Raw genomic sequence first — 16,455 nt, 5'->3', positions numbered from 1 at the left:
TCTAACAGTACTTGGCATATAAATGTGGCTTAAATGTTTGATGAATTAATTCATTATGTAAGAATGTTTCTTAATGAGACATATACTTTAAAATGATGCTGGAGGAATGGGGAGGGAGTTTTAAATATTCTCATCAGGTAAATGATTTTATAATATATTTGTACATGTACATTTTTGAAACATGGTGAAATCAACTGTGGTTGAATACTATGGAGGAATTGTCCTCAGGGAAGTTTTTTCATCAGACAAAACTTAAAAAGTGATGGTTATACAGATGTAGACGATACTTAAAAGTTGATTATGTCTCATAACTGTTGCCCAGTGTTATTAATATGTGGCCAACCTCTGAAGAACTTGGTTTTTGATACCAAATTTTTGGCAGGCAGGATTGGTGTTTTTAATGTGGAACTTAATCTCAAATGAGAGTAAAAAATAACTCCAGTTTTTTTAATGACTTAGTAATTTGTTAATAATTTATTCTAATATGAAATTAATGGCATTTGTGTATGAATAATTGTCTAAGGCAAAGTGAAAAATCAGACCCAATTTTTCCTATTCAGAATAAAATAGATAATTGAAAAGGTTATTTCTTTTTCATCACAAAAGAGGAAAGGATATCTGTTCTTAAGCACATCTAAAATGTCTAATTTCTGACTTTTACTTTTTATTTTTAAAGAACCAGCACCGAGCGGTAGATCAAGTAATTAAAGCTGTAAGAAAAATCTGTAGTGCTTTAGATGGTGTAGAGACTCTTGCCATCACAGAATCAGTAAAGAAGCTAAAGAGAGCAGTTAATCTTCCGAGGAGTAAAAGTGCTGATGTGAGTATTCTTTTAGTAATTAGCATTTTGTTAAATGAAAATATGTATTTCAGTGAGTATCTATCACATAAACTGGGAGATTTTTGCTTCTTCCAGACAAAGTGTTATTTTAGCCTTGGCTTTCCACTTTTGAGTTGATTTGGTCACTTGGTAAAGTTGGGAACTCCTAAGAAGAAATGGGCTGCTTTGGAAGAGCTTGTGAGGGTGGATACTGAATACACGGATGTCAAACTGTGAACCTTTTATGTGTGGAGGAGGAACTGTGGCATAAGAAAGTTGGTTGGAGGGTTCAGAGTGGATACTGAGCTTCAGAACCTGAGTGGTAATAGTTACCATTTGTCATCCTGGATGGAAACGTCCATGACTGCCCATGGGAGAAGTTCTACCTCAGTGATACCTCTTCCTCTTGAAAATAACCAGAAGTCTCACTAATAGTGACTTATTACCTCAGAAACAGCCAGATTGGGAGTCCTTTCTTGATACCATACTGTTGCTTTTAGTAGGAAGCTCTCCCTATGGTATTTCCATGGGATTTAATTACCTCTGTTCATAGGGTTGTTCATAGCTCTGATGAAAGGATGAGAGAAGGTGGATTACAAGACAATAAATTTAAAGGAAGGAAAAGTTATGGTGATGGTATGCCTTTCAACAGATATCTAAGAGATAGCTTTATCCATTCATTCTCACAGAGAGCCTATCTATATGGTATATAGAAATTTGGGTCTCTTTTTTCTTTTTTTTTTTTTTTCCCCTAAGAGAGGGAGAGAGAGGCAGGGGTTAAGCTGGACGCTTAACCGACTGAGCCACCCAGGTGCCCCAAAGATATTATTATATTAATAGTAAAGAAACTAATGGAATATAAACTATCATATTAGTGTATTTATCACTTTTGGGTTTCAAATCTTAATTACTAGACTGATTTAATGAGACAGATTTTGTTGAGTTTCTATATTGTGCACTAATTTTCAGTTATTCTGGTTTTCTTGATAACTAAAAATCATCTGTTTATTTCATTTGGGGTTTTCACTTTCTTCTTGCATTTTTGTTTTGTTTTATTGTACAGAAATTTTTGGGAGGTTTCCTTATATAGCATTTAATTTTTACCTTTAATTTCAATACATCATGGGCAGTTTTCTGACTAATTTGTATGTGTGTATGCAGGTGACTTCAGTGTCTGGAGAAGGAGATATTAGTAAGAGTTCATCTAGGGGTATGTCTTTTAAGTTCTTTAAATTTTAGCAATAACTGTTGGTTTTTCAGGGAATTATATTAACAATTTCTTTAAATCTAGGATCTCTAAATCCTGAAAATCCTGTTCAAGTAAGCATGGACCAGTTAACTACAGCAATTTATGATCTTCTCAGACTCCATGCAAATTGTGGTAGGAGTCCTGCAAACTGTGCCCAAAGTAATAGGAACATCAAGGAAGCATGGACAACAACAGAACAGCTTCAGTTTACAATTTTTGCTGCACATGGAATTTCAAGTAATTGGGTATCAAAGTAAGTAACTGTTTAAACCAGAATATGTACAGCTTTACCCAGAAGCTGTTCTAATTCTATAAAATGTCAGCCATCCATTGTTCTCTTAATATTTAAATGGATGATACAAGAATGACCAGATACCTTTGTGGTTTTCATAAAAATTACAGAGATGTTTGAAGCTGTTGCAATAAAACATATCAAACTACATGCAAAAAACAGGCAGGAAAATATATGTTTAAACTTATAAAGGCAAATGCTAATTAATAAATTATGACTTTTTCAGCCTTTCCTTTAGAATGAGGGTAATCTGAAACAGTGTGATGGCACTAGGCTCTAGCACATTTTTTTTTCCTCTTTAGTTTACAATTTACTGATTGCTAGGCTTTGAAGTCGCAAGAGTATATTTTTTCTTTTGAATTTTTAATAAGGGTTTTCCTTTTTGATTTTTTTTGTCAGTGCCACAAAGTTTGCCAACTTCAGTTTATGAAATGACTGATATAAACTGAAAAGTATGAATATTTGTAATGAAATAGTTTCATAACTTAACGCTATAAAGTAAAATAAAGACTAGTGAAGAGATACCGAACATAAATTCTGCTTAAATTGAGCTTTAGATTAATAAAATAGAATACATAATTACTTGAAAGTGATATATTAACTCATTTAATGAATACCATCTTTGGGCAGTGTTCCTCATACTAGGGATTCAGCAGTAAACAAGGCAACAAAAAAATTTCTGCCCTCTTGGAACTTGGCTTTAAATGGGTACTACTACTATGTGAAGATATTTGATTCTTTTAAATGTTACAGGGATAATACCTTCCACATCCTCCATACAGATTCATATACACACACAAATTTGGGGATACTAATGGAAAACAAATACTTAGTAGAAGACAGTACAGAAAATTGCAGTGATAATTAAGATGGAAAGAAAGTAAAATGCTGAAGAGAAGAGGGACAAATAGAATGCGGTTGAAAAGTAGTCAAGTAGTTAGCTAGAGGTGTTTTGTGAACCAGTGAGATCAGATTTAAAATATATTTCGAATGATTAATAGATTGTATATAGGAACAAAATGGTTAATGTGTAAGCCTAGTAGTAAGTTCGAATCCAGGAGAACACAGTTTTATTGAACCTAAGGCTTCTAGCCTGCAAGATTGCCTGACAGTATCTAACCAGCTCTGTACTTGTGGCAATTAGGGGCTAAATCGTTGCTGTCTAATGAGAATACAACAGCATGTATTCCATGGATAGAAGCCTCCTAATAGATTAGAAAGATGGGCTCAGTGCAAGTCAGGCCCGTGCACCATTAATATGCTTAACTGACTCTGTTTCAGTTACTTAGCAAAGGAAAATAGCACCTACAGAAGATAATGTTTGTACTTTTTCTTCTAAGAATTTACCTAGAAATAAGTAATTATTTAGTGCCATTCAGCTAAAATCTAAAGCTAGTAACTAACTGAGCACAAAATTGTGATCAGGTTTCTAGCATGGCCCCCTTAGACTGGCACCTGGGGATATATGTTTCCTTCTGTACTGCCTCTGCTATACTTTTTCTTTATTTTTGTAGAATTTGCAATAGTTCAATTTCAGATGCTTTCCAAAAATTCAAATGAATGGTGACCAAATCATTTCAGATAATAGTCACTTTTAGAGAAGAATGGCTAATGAAATGCATTTGGTATTAGTTAACGAATTTGTATTCAATTAAAAAAATCTTTCTTTTCTCAGTTATGAAAAATACTACTTGATATGTTCCCTGTCTCACAATGGAAAGGATCTTTTTAAACCTATTCAATCAAAGAAGGTTGGCACTTATAAGAATTTCTTCTATCTTATTAAATGGGATGAACTGTAAGTGAAAGTTTTGGCTTTTTATTTTTTTCAGTATGCCCTCTTTTTTCCATTTATGCATCCTAGTTTTTGTTTTTATCACAATTTCCATTAAAATCCACTAAATTCTTACATCTTAAGGTCTCTACTAGGTACTCTATAGAAGAGACAAATTCTCATTTAAAAATCTGAAATACTGTTCTGAAAAATTACATATTAAATTACAGAACATGCCATTAATTATTCTTAGACTTTTGTCAAGTTAAAACTGTAAATTTACATATAATTGTACATACAAACCATAGAAGTAATGGTTTTTATAACATTGCTTAGTTTAGTATTCTGTAATACTGTATATATGAAGCCTAGTTCTTGGTTAACATTAGAAAATTAAATCCATGTACAATATATTTTGCACTGTTAATATTTTTTAAACTAAGGGAATGCTTTCACTATTTAGGCAGGTATGTAATTGCAGAACTTTTTATTCTGCATTTATTAAGTGTTTTCCTATTTTTCTTTTGTCTTTTTAAATAACAAAAATGATGCATCTTTGAAAACAATAATACGAAAATATGTATGGGTAAAAAGGGTGTCATTTTATTTCCAACACTTTTGGAGAAAGTGTGACCACTTTTGACCCAATGTATCCTTTCAGACTTAAAAAAAAAAATTTAAAAAGATAAACATATATGTCTGCTTGTGTGTATGTGTATATATATATATACACACATATACATATATACATACATATATATCTGAATCAGAAATAGTCATCTAGTTTTTCCTAAAGGAAATAAAAATGACTATTATTTTGCCTAGAAATTGATATTATCAAGTCTTGAGTAAAGGCATTAAGAAATTTCTTAAGAAATATTACATATTTGAAATTTTAATGAAATTTATTTAAGATTTTTTTTATAGTACATATTGGCCAAGTTTGCTACTTACGTAAAAGTTACTCGGGATTAAAGATTTTTTGATAAGTCAAATGAAATACCTAAAATTGTCAGTCTCATTAAATGGTTAAATTTCTTATTTGATCTAATTTGTTTTTTTCTATTAATACATTTTTCCCCCCTTAGAATCATTTTTCCCATCCAGATATCACAATTGCCATTAGAATCACTTCTTCACCTTACTCTTTTTGGAATTTTAAATCAGAGCAGTGGAAGTTCCCCTGATTCTAATAAGCAGAGAAAGGGGCCAGAAGCTTTGGGCAAAGTTTCTTTACCTCTTTTTGACTTTAAACGGTAAGTGTTACTGAGTTGTGATGGTGAGTTACTGTGGACACATCTGCAACATCAGAATTGGCTAGAGAATGGCGTGGGGAACAGTGACATAATTTGCTACCTCAGTTTTTCCAGTGTGATAAAAGGAGGTTATTTCATAGACACAGATTAGAAGAAATCACAGAGTTATTTTGCTATAGTTTGAACATACCTGTCTGGGTATTTAGAGGATTGTTTGCCACTCACCATTCCAGGAGAAAAGCAGCAGCCAGTTCACTCTCTGTCATTTTTGCAAAGAACTATGTTATTGATATAATAGTCATGGTCTTATAAGTTTCCTTGATACCAGTAAAACAACTGCCATTTTTCCTCTTCTCATACTTTTCCCCATTCTTCTCCAGTTTCAGAGTCTACAACTGCACACATTATTTCCTTCTCTTTACCTGACTGATATACCCTTACTGCTGTGGGCCCCTGGCCTTTAATCTCCAAAAGTCTCTCATATGTACAAAACCTTATTGATCTTTAGGGGTAAGGAATTCCTTTTGAGCCTTGTGTCTCATAGCCACTGGGGTAGTGTAATCTATCTGGCCTTTCAACTGACTATTTTAATTATGTTTTAAGTAGTAGTATGTTCCATGAGACTGTCAAGTGTCTATCTAAATGGAAAAAAAAAAAAATCAATTGAGTAAGCTCCAGATATGTTTCGTATAGTACATAGTAACATTTTGCCCAGTGATAGCACATTAGCATATTAAAGTATCTCTAAAGTTCTGCAGTCAAGAAGCCTATTGTGTTTAATAACAGTATTACTATAACGACAAACGCATAGCATTTATGCTATGCTATGTGAAGGAGGGAAATTGTGTTCTCAATTGTGATAAATTAGTGTCCGGGAGCAATTATGTGAGAAAATTAAATGTAATTGCATCATTATCATTAATTTTTATAAATAAGTCTGTTCTGGGGTGCACCTGGGTGGCTCAGTCAGTTAAGCATCTGCCTTTGGCTCAGGTCATGATCCCGGAGTCCCAGGATCGAGCCCCACCTCAGGCTCCCTGCTCAGTGGGGAGTCTGCTGTTCCCTCTCCCTCTACCCCTCCCCCTGCTCCTTCTCTCCCCCCCTCCTCTCTCTCTCAAATTTTTAAAAAATAAGTCAGTCAGTTCTGAAAACCTTACTCTTGAAAGCACCAGGAATCTTTGCTTCATTAAAGATGTACCATCACTTTTTGCCACTTTTATTGTCTAGTAATAAATGGGTTGTTGTTTTTTATTTTTTGTTTTTTTGATGAATGATATAACACTCTTTAAAAATTCAAGAGAGTAAGGTGAAGGGCAGTTGACTTTTGTTAAACAAATAGTTTGCATCCAGCACTCTGCTGTTAAAACAGTGAGCAGATGGCATTAAGCTTGAGACTTTGCCAAGTAGTGCAGTTGATCTAGGTAGGTCATGTTAGGTCTTAGCATTCAAAAAATATTCAGAGGGAAGATGGTTAAACATTAATATAAAGTGTTAATGATTTAATTCATTTAGTTTACTGTAGTATAGTGATCAGAAATCCTGGTCTTGAAATTCTTTTTTTAAATATATTTGTTTGTTTGACAGAGAGACAACAGTGAGAGAGGGAACACAAGCAGCAGGAGTGGGAGAGGGAGAAGCAGGCTTCCTGCCGAGCAAGGAGCCCGGTGTGGGGCTCGATCTTGAAATTCTTTTTAAAAATTACTTATGTTGGGGTACCTGAGTGGCTCAGTCAGTTAAGTGTCTGTCTGGCTCAGGTCATGATCCCAGGGTACTGGGATGGAGCCTCGAGTTGGGCTTCCCTGCTCAGCGGGGAGCCGCTTCTCCCTCTCCCTCTGCTTGTATGCGCGCGCGCACTCTCCCTTTCTCTCTCTCTCTCGCTCGCTCATTCTCTCAAACAAATAAATAAAATCTTAAAAATAATTTATGTTTAAGGTGCAACCTGCATACAACCTGATGAAGTCACTCTCAGAGGGAAGCCAAAAACTTAGAGGCATTTCAGTCAGCTTCAATAACAAATGAGTTCTTAACTCATTTTTAAATAAACAGAATCAAGCATTTAACCTGCCTTTCCTTTACAGTTGTATTCAGGGTTACCAAATAATTGATGTGAGAAAGGTGATAGAAAAATTCCAGCTAATAGATGCTCAAGAAATGATAGACTATCACAATTTTGTAACCCCTACTGAAATAATAGATTTGGGCAGGGTTCCTCATTCTTGGCACTATTGATATTTTGGGTCAGATCATTCTTTGCTGTGGGAGACTGTCCTGTGCATTGTAGGATGTTTGGCAGCATTCCTGTCTTCTGCCCACTATTTGCCAATAGTACCCCCTAGTTACCAACCAAAAGTGCCTCCAGACCTTGCTAAATGTCCTCTGGGGGCAAAATTACTCCTGGTTGAAAACCATTGATTTAAGCAGTGATTATCAATGCTTGCTTAACACCATTAAGTGATTAACTTTTCTGGAACTTTATAATGGGTAGTTTAGACTGACTGGGCCCAAACAGACTGATTATCTTAACTTCACAGAAAGAGAGAGAAACCAAACAGTGTGCCTTTTTATTTGATTGATATAATAGGAAGTAGTATGCAATTCTACCTTTATTAACTATTCCTACCAGATAACTAAACCTGAATCAGATCAAGCCTGTAGATCTAACTACTACTTTATGAAAATGTAGGAGATAAAGGGACATCCTAAATGACACTAGAGGAATGCAATCAGTAAAATCCAGGATATAGAAAATTCTTAGAACAAAAGACCTGATTTTCTCAACAAATGGCAGGGATAAAAAGGAAGAATGTATAGGTAAAAATAACAGTCAGCAAACTTTTTCTGTAAAGAGGAGCAGATAGAAGTAGTTCAGGCTTTGCAGGTCATAATACAGTTGATGCTTGAACAACATGGGGGTTAGCAGTGCCTTTCCTCCCCACCCAACCCCCCATGCAGTCAAAAACATGCAAATAACTTTGACTCCCCAAAAACTCAACTACTAGCCTGCTGTTGACCAGAAGCCTTATTGATAACACATAGTTGATTAACACGTATTTTGTATATTAATATGTATTACATAGTGTATTCTTATAATGTGAGTGAGATAGAGAAAAGATGTTATTAAAGTCATAAGAGAAAATACATTTATAGTACTGTATCGAAAAAACCCTCGTACAAGTGGACCTGTGTAGTTCAGGGGTGTTATTCAAGGGTTAACTGTAATCTCTCTCACAAACGCAAAAGCGAAGGCAAAAAGCAACAAAAGTCAATATGTAAATGAGTATGGCTTCCTTCTGATAAAAGTTTATTTACAAAACCAGGTGACAGGCCTCCAGTTAGGCCCTTAAATTAAAATATACTTAGAAAGACATCAACCAAATGCAATGTTGGAAGTTGCTTGGATCTTTATTTGAACAACCAACTGTAAATAAATTTGTGAGACAATCAGGGAAATTTGAATACTGACTAGATAACTGATGATTTTAAGTAATTATTGTTAATTATTTTAGGAGTGATAATGGTGGTATACTTGTTTTAAAATAAAACAGTGTTTATTGTTTAGAGAGAGATAAAAGTATTTACAGATGAGATAATAACAGAATTTGCCTTAAAATCCAGTTGGGGGTGAGGGTGGATCTGAAAAGAATATAATGTGTTGAAGATTTAAAGGCTGTTAACCTTCAAGAGAAAACATTAAGACTAGAGTCTAGTTTTGGAAAGGATATTTGCTATTTGAATAAAATGAATAAAGTTTGAAGTTTATAGTTTCCTGCTTTTATGTATCTCATGTTATTTTTCAGAAATTTATTCTGTGTAAAGATATATCAATGTCTTATTGATAAATGTTTTTAAGTAGACCATAAATTGGTAGTCTAGGGTAAAGGTCAGCATGCTCCAGTGCACTGCCTGTTTTTTGTAAGTAACAGTTTTGTTAGAACACAGTACACCTTTATTTATGTATTGTTCATGGCTAATTTTGCAGTATAACAGCAGGGTTGAGTCTGCAACAGAGATTGACCCAAAAAGCCCCAAATATTTGCCATTTGACCCTTTACAGAAAAGATTTGCTGACCCCTGGTTTAGAACACAGACACAACTTCTCATCTGAAATGATTAGTGTTTTGCTACAAAGTGGGTATTGGTTTCCTTGGCATGTGGTTTGTTCTTAAGGTGAAAGTCAGTGAGGAGTTATGTAATCCAAACTATTACCTTGAGATGTATTCCATTGTAGATGATCTTCAAAGACTATTCTTCACCTTCCTATTTATAAAAGTTGCTTGCGGGTGGGGGCGCCTGCTAACTCAGTCGGAAGAGCGTTCTACTCTTGATCTCTTTTAAAAGTTGCTTTGGGGACAAGTGACTCTGAGTCTTTACCCTTTTGTATTCTATCCTCAACCCCATTCCTCCCAAGATACATTATTTCATTCTCCCCTCCCTTTGTCCCAACCCCCACTCTTCAGTACATTTACCTGAAGTATTAATACACTATGGAGAGGGACTCTTTTTGTCTAATGGATGCTTAATAAATGTTTGGAAGTACATTTCAAATTCATAACATGTGACGTGAGTTTTTTATTTTGTGTGTGTGTGTGATGTGAGTTTTGAGACAATTTTTAAAATGAAAACTACAAAAATAAATAAAATGAAAGCTACAGTATTCTTCTGTCTCCATGAAGGTTTTTAACATGTGGAACTAAGCTTCTGTATCTTTGGACTTCGTCACATACAAATCCTGTTCCCGGAACAGTACCCAGAAAAGGGTATGTGATGGAAAGAATCGTGTTACAGGTAATGGTACTTCTTGATACATGGGGAGGTTGAAATTTATTTTTAAGATGTATATGTATTCCATGATTTGGATTGTTAACTAAAGAAGCCTTTATGAACAAACAATGAATCATGGAACACTGCACCAAAAACTAATGATGTAATATATGGTGATTAACATAACAATAAAAAAATTAAAGAAGCCTAATCGATCTTGTTTAATCTTAGGACCTGCCTTCAATTTAAATGTTAATAAACCATTTCCTATTTCTGAGAAATAGCAAAAAAATGAACTTGTATCCATCCCATGTAATATATGTGTATTACCAATGATGGTAATCACTTTCAGCTAAAGGACGTTAATTCAGTATTCAATCTAATAGTCACCCTGATGGCTAAGAATCCGTTTTCTCAGAGACAAATTAATGTGGTAGATATGTGGACTATTTAGCTGCAATCTGATCAACCTCTGTTAAATTTTTAAGGTTGATTTTCCTTCTCCTACATTTGATGTCATTTATACTACTCCTCAAGTTGACAGAAGCATTATACAGCAATACAACTTAGAAACATTGGGGAATGATACAAAAGGGAAACTTCTTGATATTCTTCATAGAGACTCGTCACTTGGGTATGCTCCTTTGATTTTTGTTCTGCCTGGGTATTTCTTACATTGTAAATCTCAAGTTAATAGTTTATTATATGCCCTGATTTAGTTCATGATTTAGTAATCTTCTTGGTATGGTAAGTTTTCTATTTGTTTTTAATTTTATAAAAAAGCCATATAACTACATAAAACTTTCAAAATTTGTACAAGTCAAACTTTTACATGATCAAAAGGCAAACAAAGGGGTGCCTGGGTGGCTCAGTCATTAAGCGTCTGCCTTCGGCTCAGGTCATGATCCCAAGGTCCTGGGATCAAGCCCCGCATTGGGCTCCCTGCTCAGTGGGAAGCCTGCTTCTCCCTCTCCCACTCCCCCTGCTTGTGTTCCCTCTCTCACTGTATCTCTCTCTGTCAAATAAATAAATAAAATCTTAAAAAAAACAACATTGAGAACTAAATTTACAGTAAATATGAATATTTTTTAAAAGTATATAAAGAACTTTTTTATATCAATAGAAAAACCAACAACTTAGTAATAGACAAAGAATATGACTAGATAATATTTTGGAGAAGAAATACAGTGCCTTTTAAATATCTGAAAAGAAGTTTGACCCCTCAGTAATCAAGAAAAGGAAAATTAATACAAGATAACATTTGACACACGACTTGGTTGAAAATTAAAATGTCATATAAAGTGTTGATGAGGATACAGAAAAATGCGAATTAAACTGTTGGCTAAGGAGCTCTGGGAGAGCAATTTGGCAAAATCGATAAAGGTCACAATGTACATAGTCTGTAACCTGGTAGTTATATTTCCATTTAATTATATATCTTAGAGAAAACCTTTCATATTTGCTTATAGAGTAAAGGATTATTGTAAAAGTGACAGGGAATGTCCATCAGGAAAGTTTAAATTATGGTACATTTATCCAGTGGAGTATTATGTAACTATTAAGAATGAACTTATAGCTATATGTACTAATATGTAAGATGTTAAATGAAGAAAGCAAGGAGCAGAATAGTTTATGTGGTGTGTTACTATTTACATAAAGAAAAAAGAATCTACACATACCTATGTATATGCTTCTATACAAATAGACTATCTCTGGAAGGATATGCAGTCTTATTAGGCGGTTGTCACTGGGAGGGAAACTGGAAGGAGAGACTTAACTGTGCACCTTTTTGCAATATTTGAATTTTTTTCAGGGCTCCACATGACATGAATGCATCAGTGCATGTATTTATACACAAAAGTAGTTGGATGGGTAGTAAAATAGTGACTGTTTCATTCACATAAACATTTGTCATTAAGACTAAATTAGAGTCTCCCAAACAAATACTTATTTTGAATGCTCCTCATTTGAGCTGTACAATCATCTTCTAAACTCATCTTCTAAAATGTAATAGCATTTCTTTTTTTTGCATGACATTTGTTTTACTTGTATAAAATGGATGAAATCCTTGCTATCTCAGGGTGGTTTCTGCTTATTCAACTCTGATTTCTAGTGCTTGGCATCTGGTTAGAGCCCAATAAATTTTTATTATACTGAATTAGCCTTCATTTTCATAACTAAGACTTTTATCAAGGCAGAATGATTTCTTTCTATCCCCCAAATTAGAGTAAATTAGTAGTGTTTGCTGTACATTGCGTTTTTCTATTCCAAATTAGTATTAATGATTCTGCCAAGAAGTGGCTGTCCTAAAATGAATAAATTTCTTGTTTGTATTTTTAATCATTGAGATTATAACTCATTATGATATATCATTGAGAAGGAATTTAATTGTTATATATGCAGACTTTCTAAAGAAGATAAAGCCTTTTTGTGGGAGAAACGCTATTATTGCCTCAAACACCCAAATTGTCTTCCTAAAGTACTAGCAAGTGCCCCAAACTGGAAATGGGTTAATCTTGCCAAAACTTACTCACTGCTTCAGCAGTGGCCTCCATTGCACCCACTGACTGCGCTGGAACTACTTGACTCAAAGTAAGTTAACCATGACTGAATGTACTTGCTCTATTTTACTGTTGCCAGTTTTTCCAGTAAGGTGTATTATGTTGCAGGAATACTTCCCTTTGTTTTAACATGAAAGCAATTCAATGCAATATAATGCAACATACATAGCGATTCAATGCAACATACTTTTTGTGCTGGGGTTATTAAAAGGAGATGTCAGGGGGCGCCTGGCTGGCTCAGTTGGTAGAACATGGGACTCTTGATCTCAGTGGGTCATGAGTTCAAACCCCACATTGTGTGTAGAGTTTATTTTTAAAAGCAAATTAGAAAAAGAATAGAAAAAAAAAGAATAGAGATGACATGTCATTTAAAAACTAACCTAAAGGGGCACCTGGGTGGCTCAGTTGGTTAAGTGTCTGCCTTCAGCTCGGGTCATGATCCTGGAGTCCCTGGATGTAGCCCCGCATCAGGCTCCCTGCTCAGTGGGGAGTCTGCTTCTCCCTCTGCCCTTCACCCTGCTTGTGCGCTCTCACCCTGCTCGTGCTCTCTGGCTCTCACTCTCTGGTTCTTGCTTTCTCAAATAAATAAATAAATAAAATCTTAAAAAAAAAAAAAAACAACTAACCTAAAGAGGGATTTAAGTTCTAAATTTTGAATAATCTGTTATATTTTTATGATGTAGCTCAAAATTTTCATAAGCTTAAGATTTCTGAACAGTCCTGAAGTTGAATTTGTATAGTACAGTAAGATTTTTCTTCCTAAAAAAAAGAAAGAAAGAAACACATTGCATTTGAATAAAGAGCTATTTGAATATTCTTTGTCAGGTATAGATGAAAATTGTGTTTCTAGGAAATACAGCTTCACTAGAAAGAAATCACCGTCAAATCTTCATTTTTGTGGTACTTCTCTAGATTTGCTGATCAGGAAGTGAGGTCCATAGCTGTGACCTGGATTGAGGCTATAAGTGATGATGAACTAACTGATCTTCTTCCACAGTTTGTACAGGTGAGTTTTTTACTAGGTTACCTGTCCACAGTACTCCACCCATTTTTTATGAGTAGGGAACTTGCTAAAGGATCCCCATTCTGTTTTAAAAGTACTTTTGTGGGAATGTTGAGGTACCTTACATTTCGATGTAGTATGAATTTTTTCCCACTGTTGTTAGCTGCCCCACTTGAGTATTATATATATGTACCTGGATTTTTAATTCTCACATTTTTAGATTCGCAGAACAAATCAGACTTGAACTTTTCTTTGATTTTTCTTTACTAGCCATTTAAACATAGCTAATGAATCTTATTCCCAAATCTACACTTTTCTGCTTGATTTCATAACATATATAAGTTAATTCGTTTCATTTTTATCAGTATTTTCTCTTTCCTCATAGTGGAGTATGGGTTTGACCACTAGTAATTCTTATTTTCCTTTATGTGTAGGCTTTGAAATACGAAATTTACTTGAACAGTTCATTAGTGCGCTTCCTTCTGTCCAGGGCATTGGGAAATATACACATAGCACACAACTTATATTGGTAAGATTTAAACTATTTTTTAAGTCATTTATTTCCATTCCTAGTATTTATAGAGATGATATACTCTGAAAGTCTAAATGGTATGCTCAGACTGCTTATAATCAATACCAGATGTTTGATTAAGGGCATTATTATAAAGAAGCCATTTTTTTATGTCCTTAGAAATAAAACCAAAAATAACAAAACTCTTTATTGCAAAGATATTTGGCATGTTAGAGCTCCATAATAATGAGTTCTTATATAGCTTAAAATAAATTCCTGGATACCATAAAATGAACCTAAGTTGATATTCAAGAGACATGCATCCAGTTTTCAGAAGTGGCTGACATAGGGTGCCTGGGTGGCTCAGTTGGTTAAGCAACTGCCTTCGGCTCAGGTCATGATCCCGGAGTCCTGGGATCGAGTCCCACATCGGGCTCCTGGCTCAGCAGGGAGCCTGCTTCTCCCTCTGACCCTCTCCCCTCTCATGCTGTTTCTCTCTCTCTCTCTCTAATAAATAAATAAAATCTTAAAAAAAAAAAGTGGCTGACATAAATATTTTGTTGTATTAGGCTCCTCAAGGATGCCCTGCATGATGCACAGTTTGGTGCCCGATACGAACATGTTTTGGGTGCTCTCCTCTCAGTAGGAGGAAAAGGACTCAGAGAAGAACTTTTGAAGCAGACAAAACTTGTACAACTTTTAGGAGGAGTAGCAGAAAAAGTAAGGCAGGCTAGTGGATCAGCCAGACAGGTATGTACCCAAAAGAGGGAACATAAATATTTTGATGTTAAAGGATCTCTACAGTATTGATGAGTTACTATTCTTTACCAATAGGCATCCAATAGACTCTAACTATACGTATGCTATTTTGAGCAGATGAATTCAAAGGTTGTTTAAAACCATAGGAAAAGATTTTACAACCTAACTCAGAAAATTAGTGTTTTTTGATTCCCATGCTTATGAATTCCTTCCTGGTCACAATTTTCTCCCTTCATAATGATATGATAGCCAAATTTTGTCTTAACTGGAGGGTCTGTAAACACTGGCTTATCCAGCCCACTTAAAGGCAGGGCAAATGCTGCTTTCTGAAGTGGTTCCACCATGGAACCTCTGGTCATCCAACCCACATCACTTTATCTTCACTATAATGTGCAACCACTTTATTTAATCTCATTCCAGACTTTAACTTTTCCATAGGTTCCATGATTTTCCCATGCTTTTCCACACAGAATGTGTCTGCCACCACCTTTGGCACGCTGAGACTTCTGTCAGAACTGTCACTCCCAGAGGCTGTTCCCCACCTCCCCTCTCTTCCAGAACTGCTTTTTCCCTTGGGCAGCATCTTCAAAACCTCTCAGCACCATTTGTTGAACAGACTGTTCTTTCCCATGATGATCTCGGCACCTTTGATGAAAATCAGTTGACCATTGACATATAGGTTTATTTCTGGACTCTGAATTCTATTCCGTTGATCTATAAGATTATCCTTATGCCATACTGTTTTCATTGTAGCTTAGTGGTAAGTTTTGAAATCAGGAAGTATGAGTCCTCTAACTTTGTCCTTTTACAAGGTTTTTGTTTTTTTGGTCTGTTCAGAAGTCCCTTGCAATTTTGTCTAAATTTTAGGATCATCTTGTACGTTTCTGCAAAAAGGAAGTTAGAATTTTGATAAGAATTGTATTCAGTCTGTGGAGCGCCTGGGTGGCTCAGTCAGTTAAGCATCTGCCTTCATCTCCGGTCCTGATTCCAGGGTCCTGGGATGGAGCCGTACATTGGGCTCTCTGCTCAGCAGGGAGCCTGCTTCTCCCTCTCCCTCTGCTGCTCCCTGTGTTTATGCTCTCCCTCCCTCCCTCCCTTTCTCCCTCTCTCCCTCCCTCCCTCTCTCCCTCTCTGTCTCCCTCTCAAATAAATAAAATCTTAAAAAAAAAAAAAAAGAGGGACGCCTGGGTGGCTCAGTCGGTCAAGCATCTGCCTTTGGCTCAGGTCATGATCCCAGGGTCCTGGGATCGAGTCCTGCATCGGACTCCTTGCTTGGCAGGGAGCCTGCTTCTCCCTCGACCTGCTCTGCCTGCTGTTCCACCTGCTTCTGCTGTCTCTCTCTCTGACAAAAAAATAAATAAAATCTTAAAAAAAAAAAAAAAGAATTGTGTTGTCTGTAGATTAATTTGGAAAATACTGCAATCTTAATAAGTCTTCCAGTTCATGAACACAGGATGTCTTTTCATTCA

At 35.4% G+C, this 16,455-nt stretch overlaps 1 protein-coding gene and 1 pseudogene across 3 annotated transcripts in view; one reads left to right on the top strand and one right to left on the bottom strand.

The window, feature by feature from the left end:
- Window positions 1–16,455, top strand: part of PIK3C2A (phosphatidylinositol-4-phosphate 3-kinase catalytic subunit type 2 alpha) — a 101,795-nt gene that overhangs the window by 60,589 nt on the left and 24,751 nt on the right. For 2 of the 3 annotated variants that reach the window (XM_027581319.2, XM_027581320.2), the window contains 11 exons: window positions 677–820; window positions 1,982–2,030; window positions 2,112–2,322; window positions 4,037–4,159; window positions 5,224–5,391; window positions 10,065–10,176; window positions 10,641–10,786; window positions 12,556–12,744; window positions 13,626–13,719; window positions 14,151–14,245; window positions 14,797–14,977. In XM_027581319.2, coding sequence (XP_027437120.1) covers window positions 677–820; window positions 1,982–2,030; window positions 2,112–2,322; window positions 4,037–4,159; window positions 5,224–5,391; window positions 10,065–10,176; window positions 10,641–10,786; window positions 12,556–12,744; window positions 13,626–13,719; window positions 14,151–14,245; window positions 14,797–14,977 — 1,512 coding nt within the window. The remainder of the gene's footprint in view (window positions 1–676; window positions 821–1,981; window positions 2,031–2,111; window positions 2,323–4,036; window positions 4,160–5,223; window positions 5,392–10,064; window positions 10,177–10,640; window positions 10,787–12,555; window positions 12,745–13,625; window positions 13,720–14,150; window positions 14,246–14,796; window positions 14,978–16,455) is intronic. The other variant, XM_027581321.2, reaches the window with a different exon arrangement.
- Window positions 14,986–15,974, bottom strand: LOC118356118 (annotated as a pseudogene).

This window comes from Zalophus californianus, chromosome 11 (assembly GCF_009762305.2).
Source record: "Zalophus californianus isolate mZalCal1 chromosome 11, mZalCal1.pri.v2, whole genome shotgun sequence".
NCBI lineage: Eukaryota > Metazoa > Chordata > Mammalia > Carnivora > Otariidae > Zalophus > Zalophus californianus.
The sequence above is the reverse complement of the archived record's forward strand: the minus strand, read 5'-3'. Positions and strand labels throughout refer to the sequence as shown.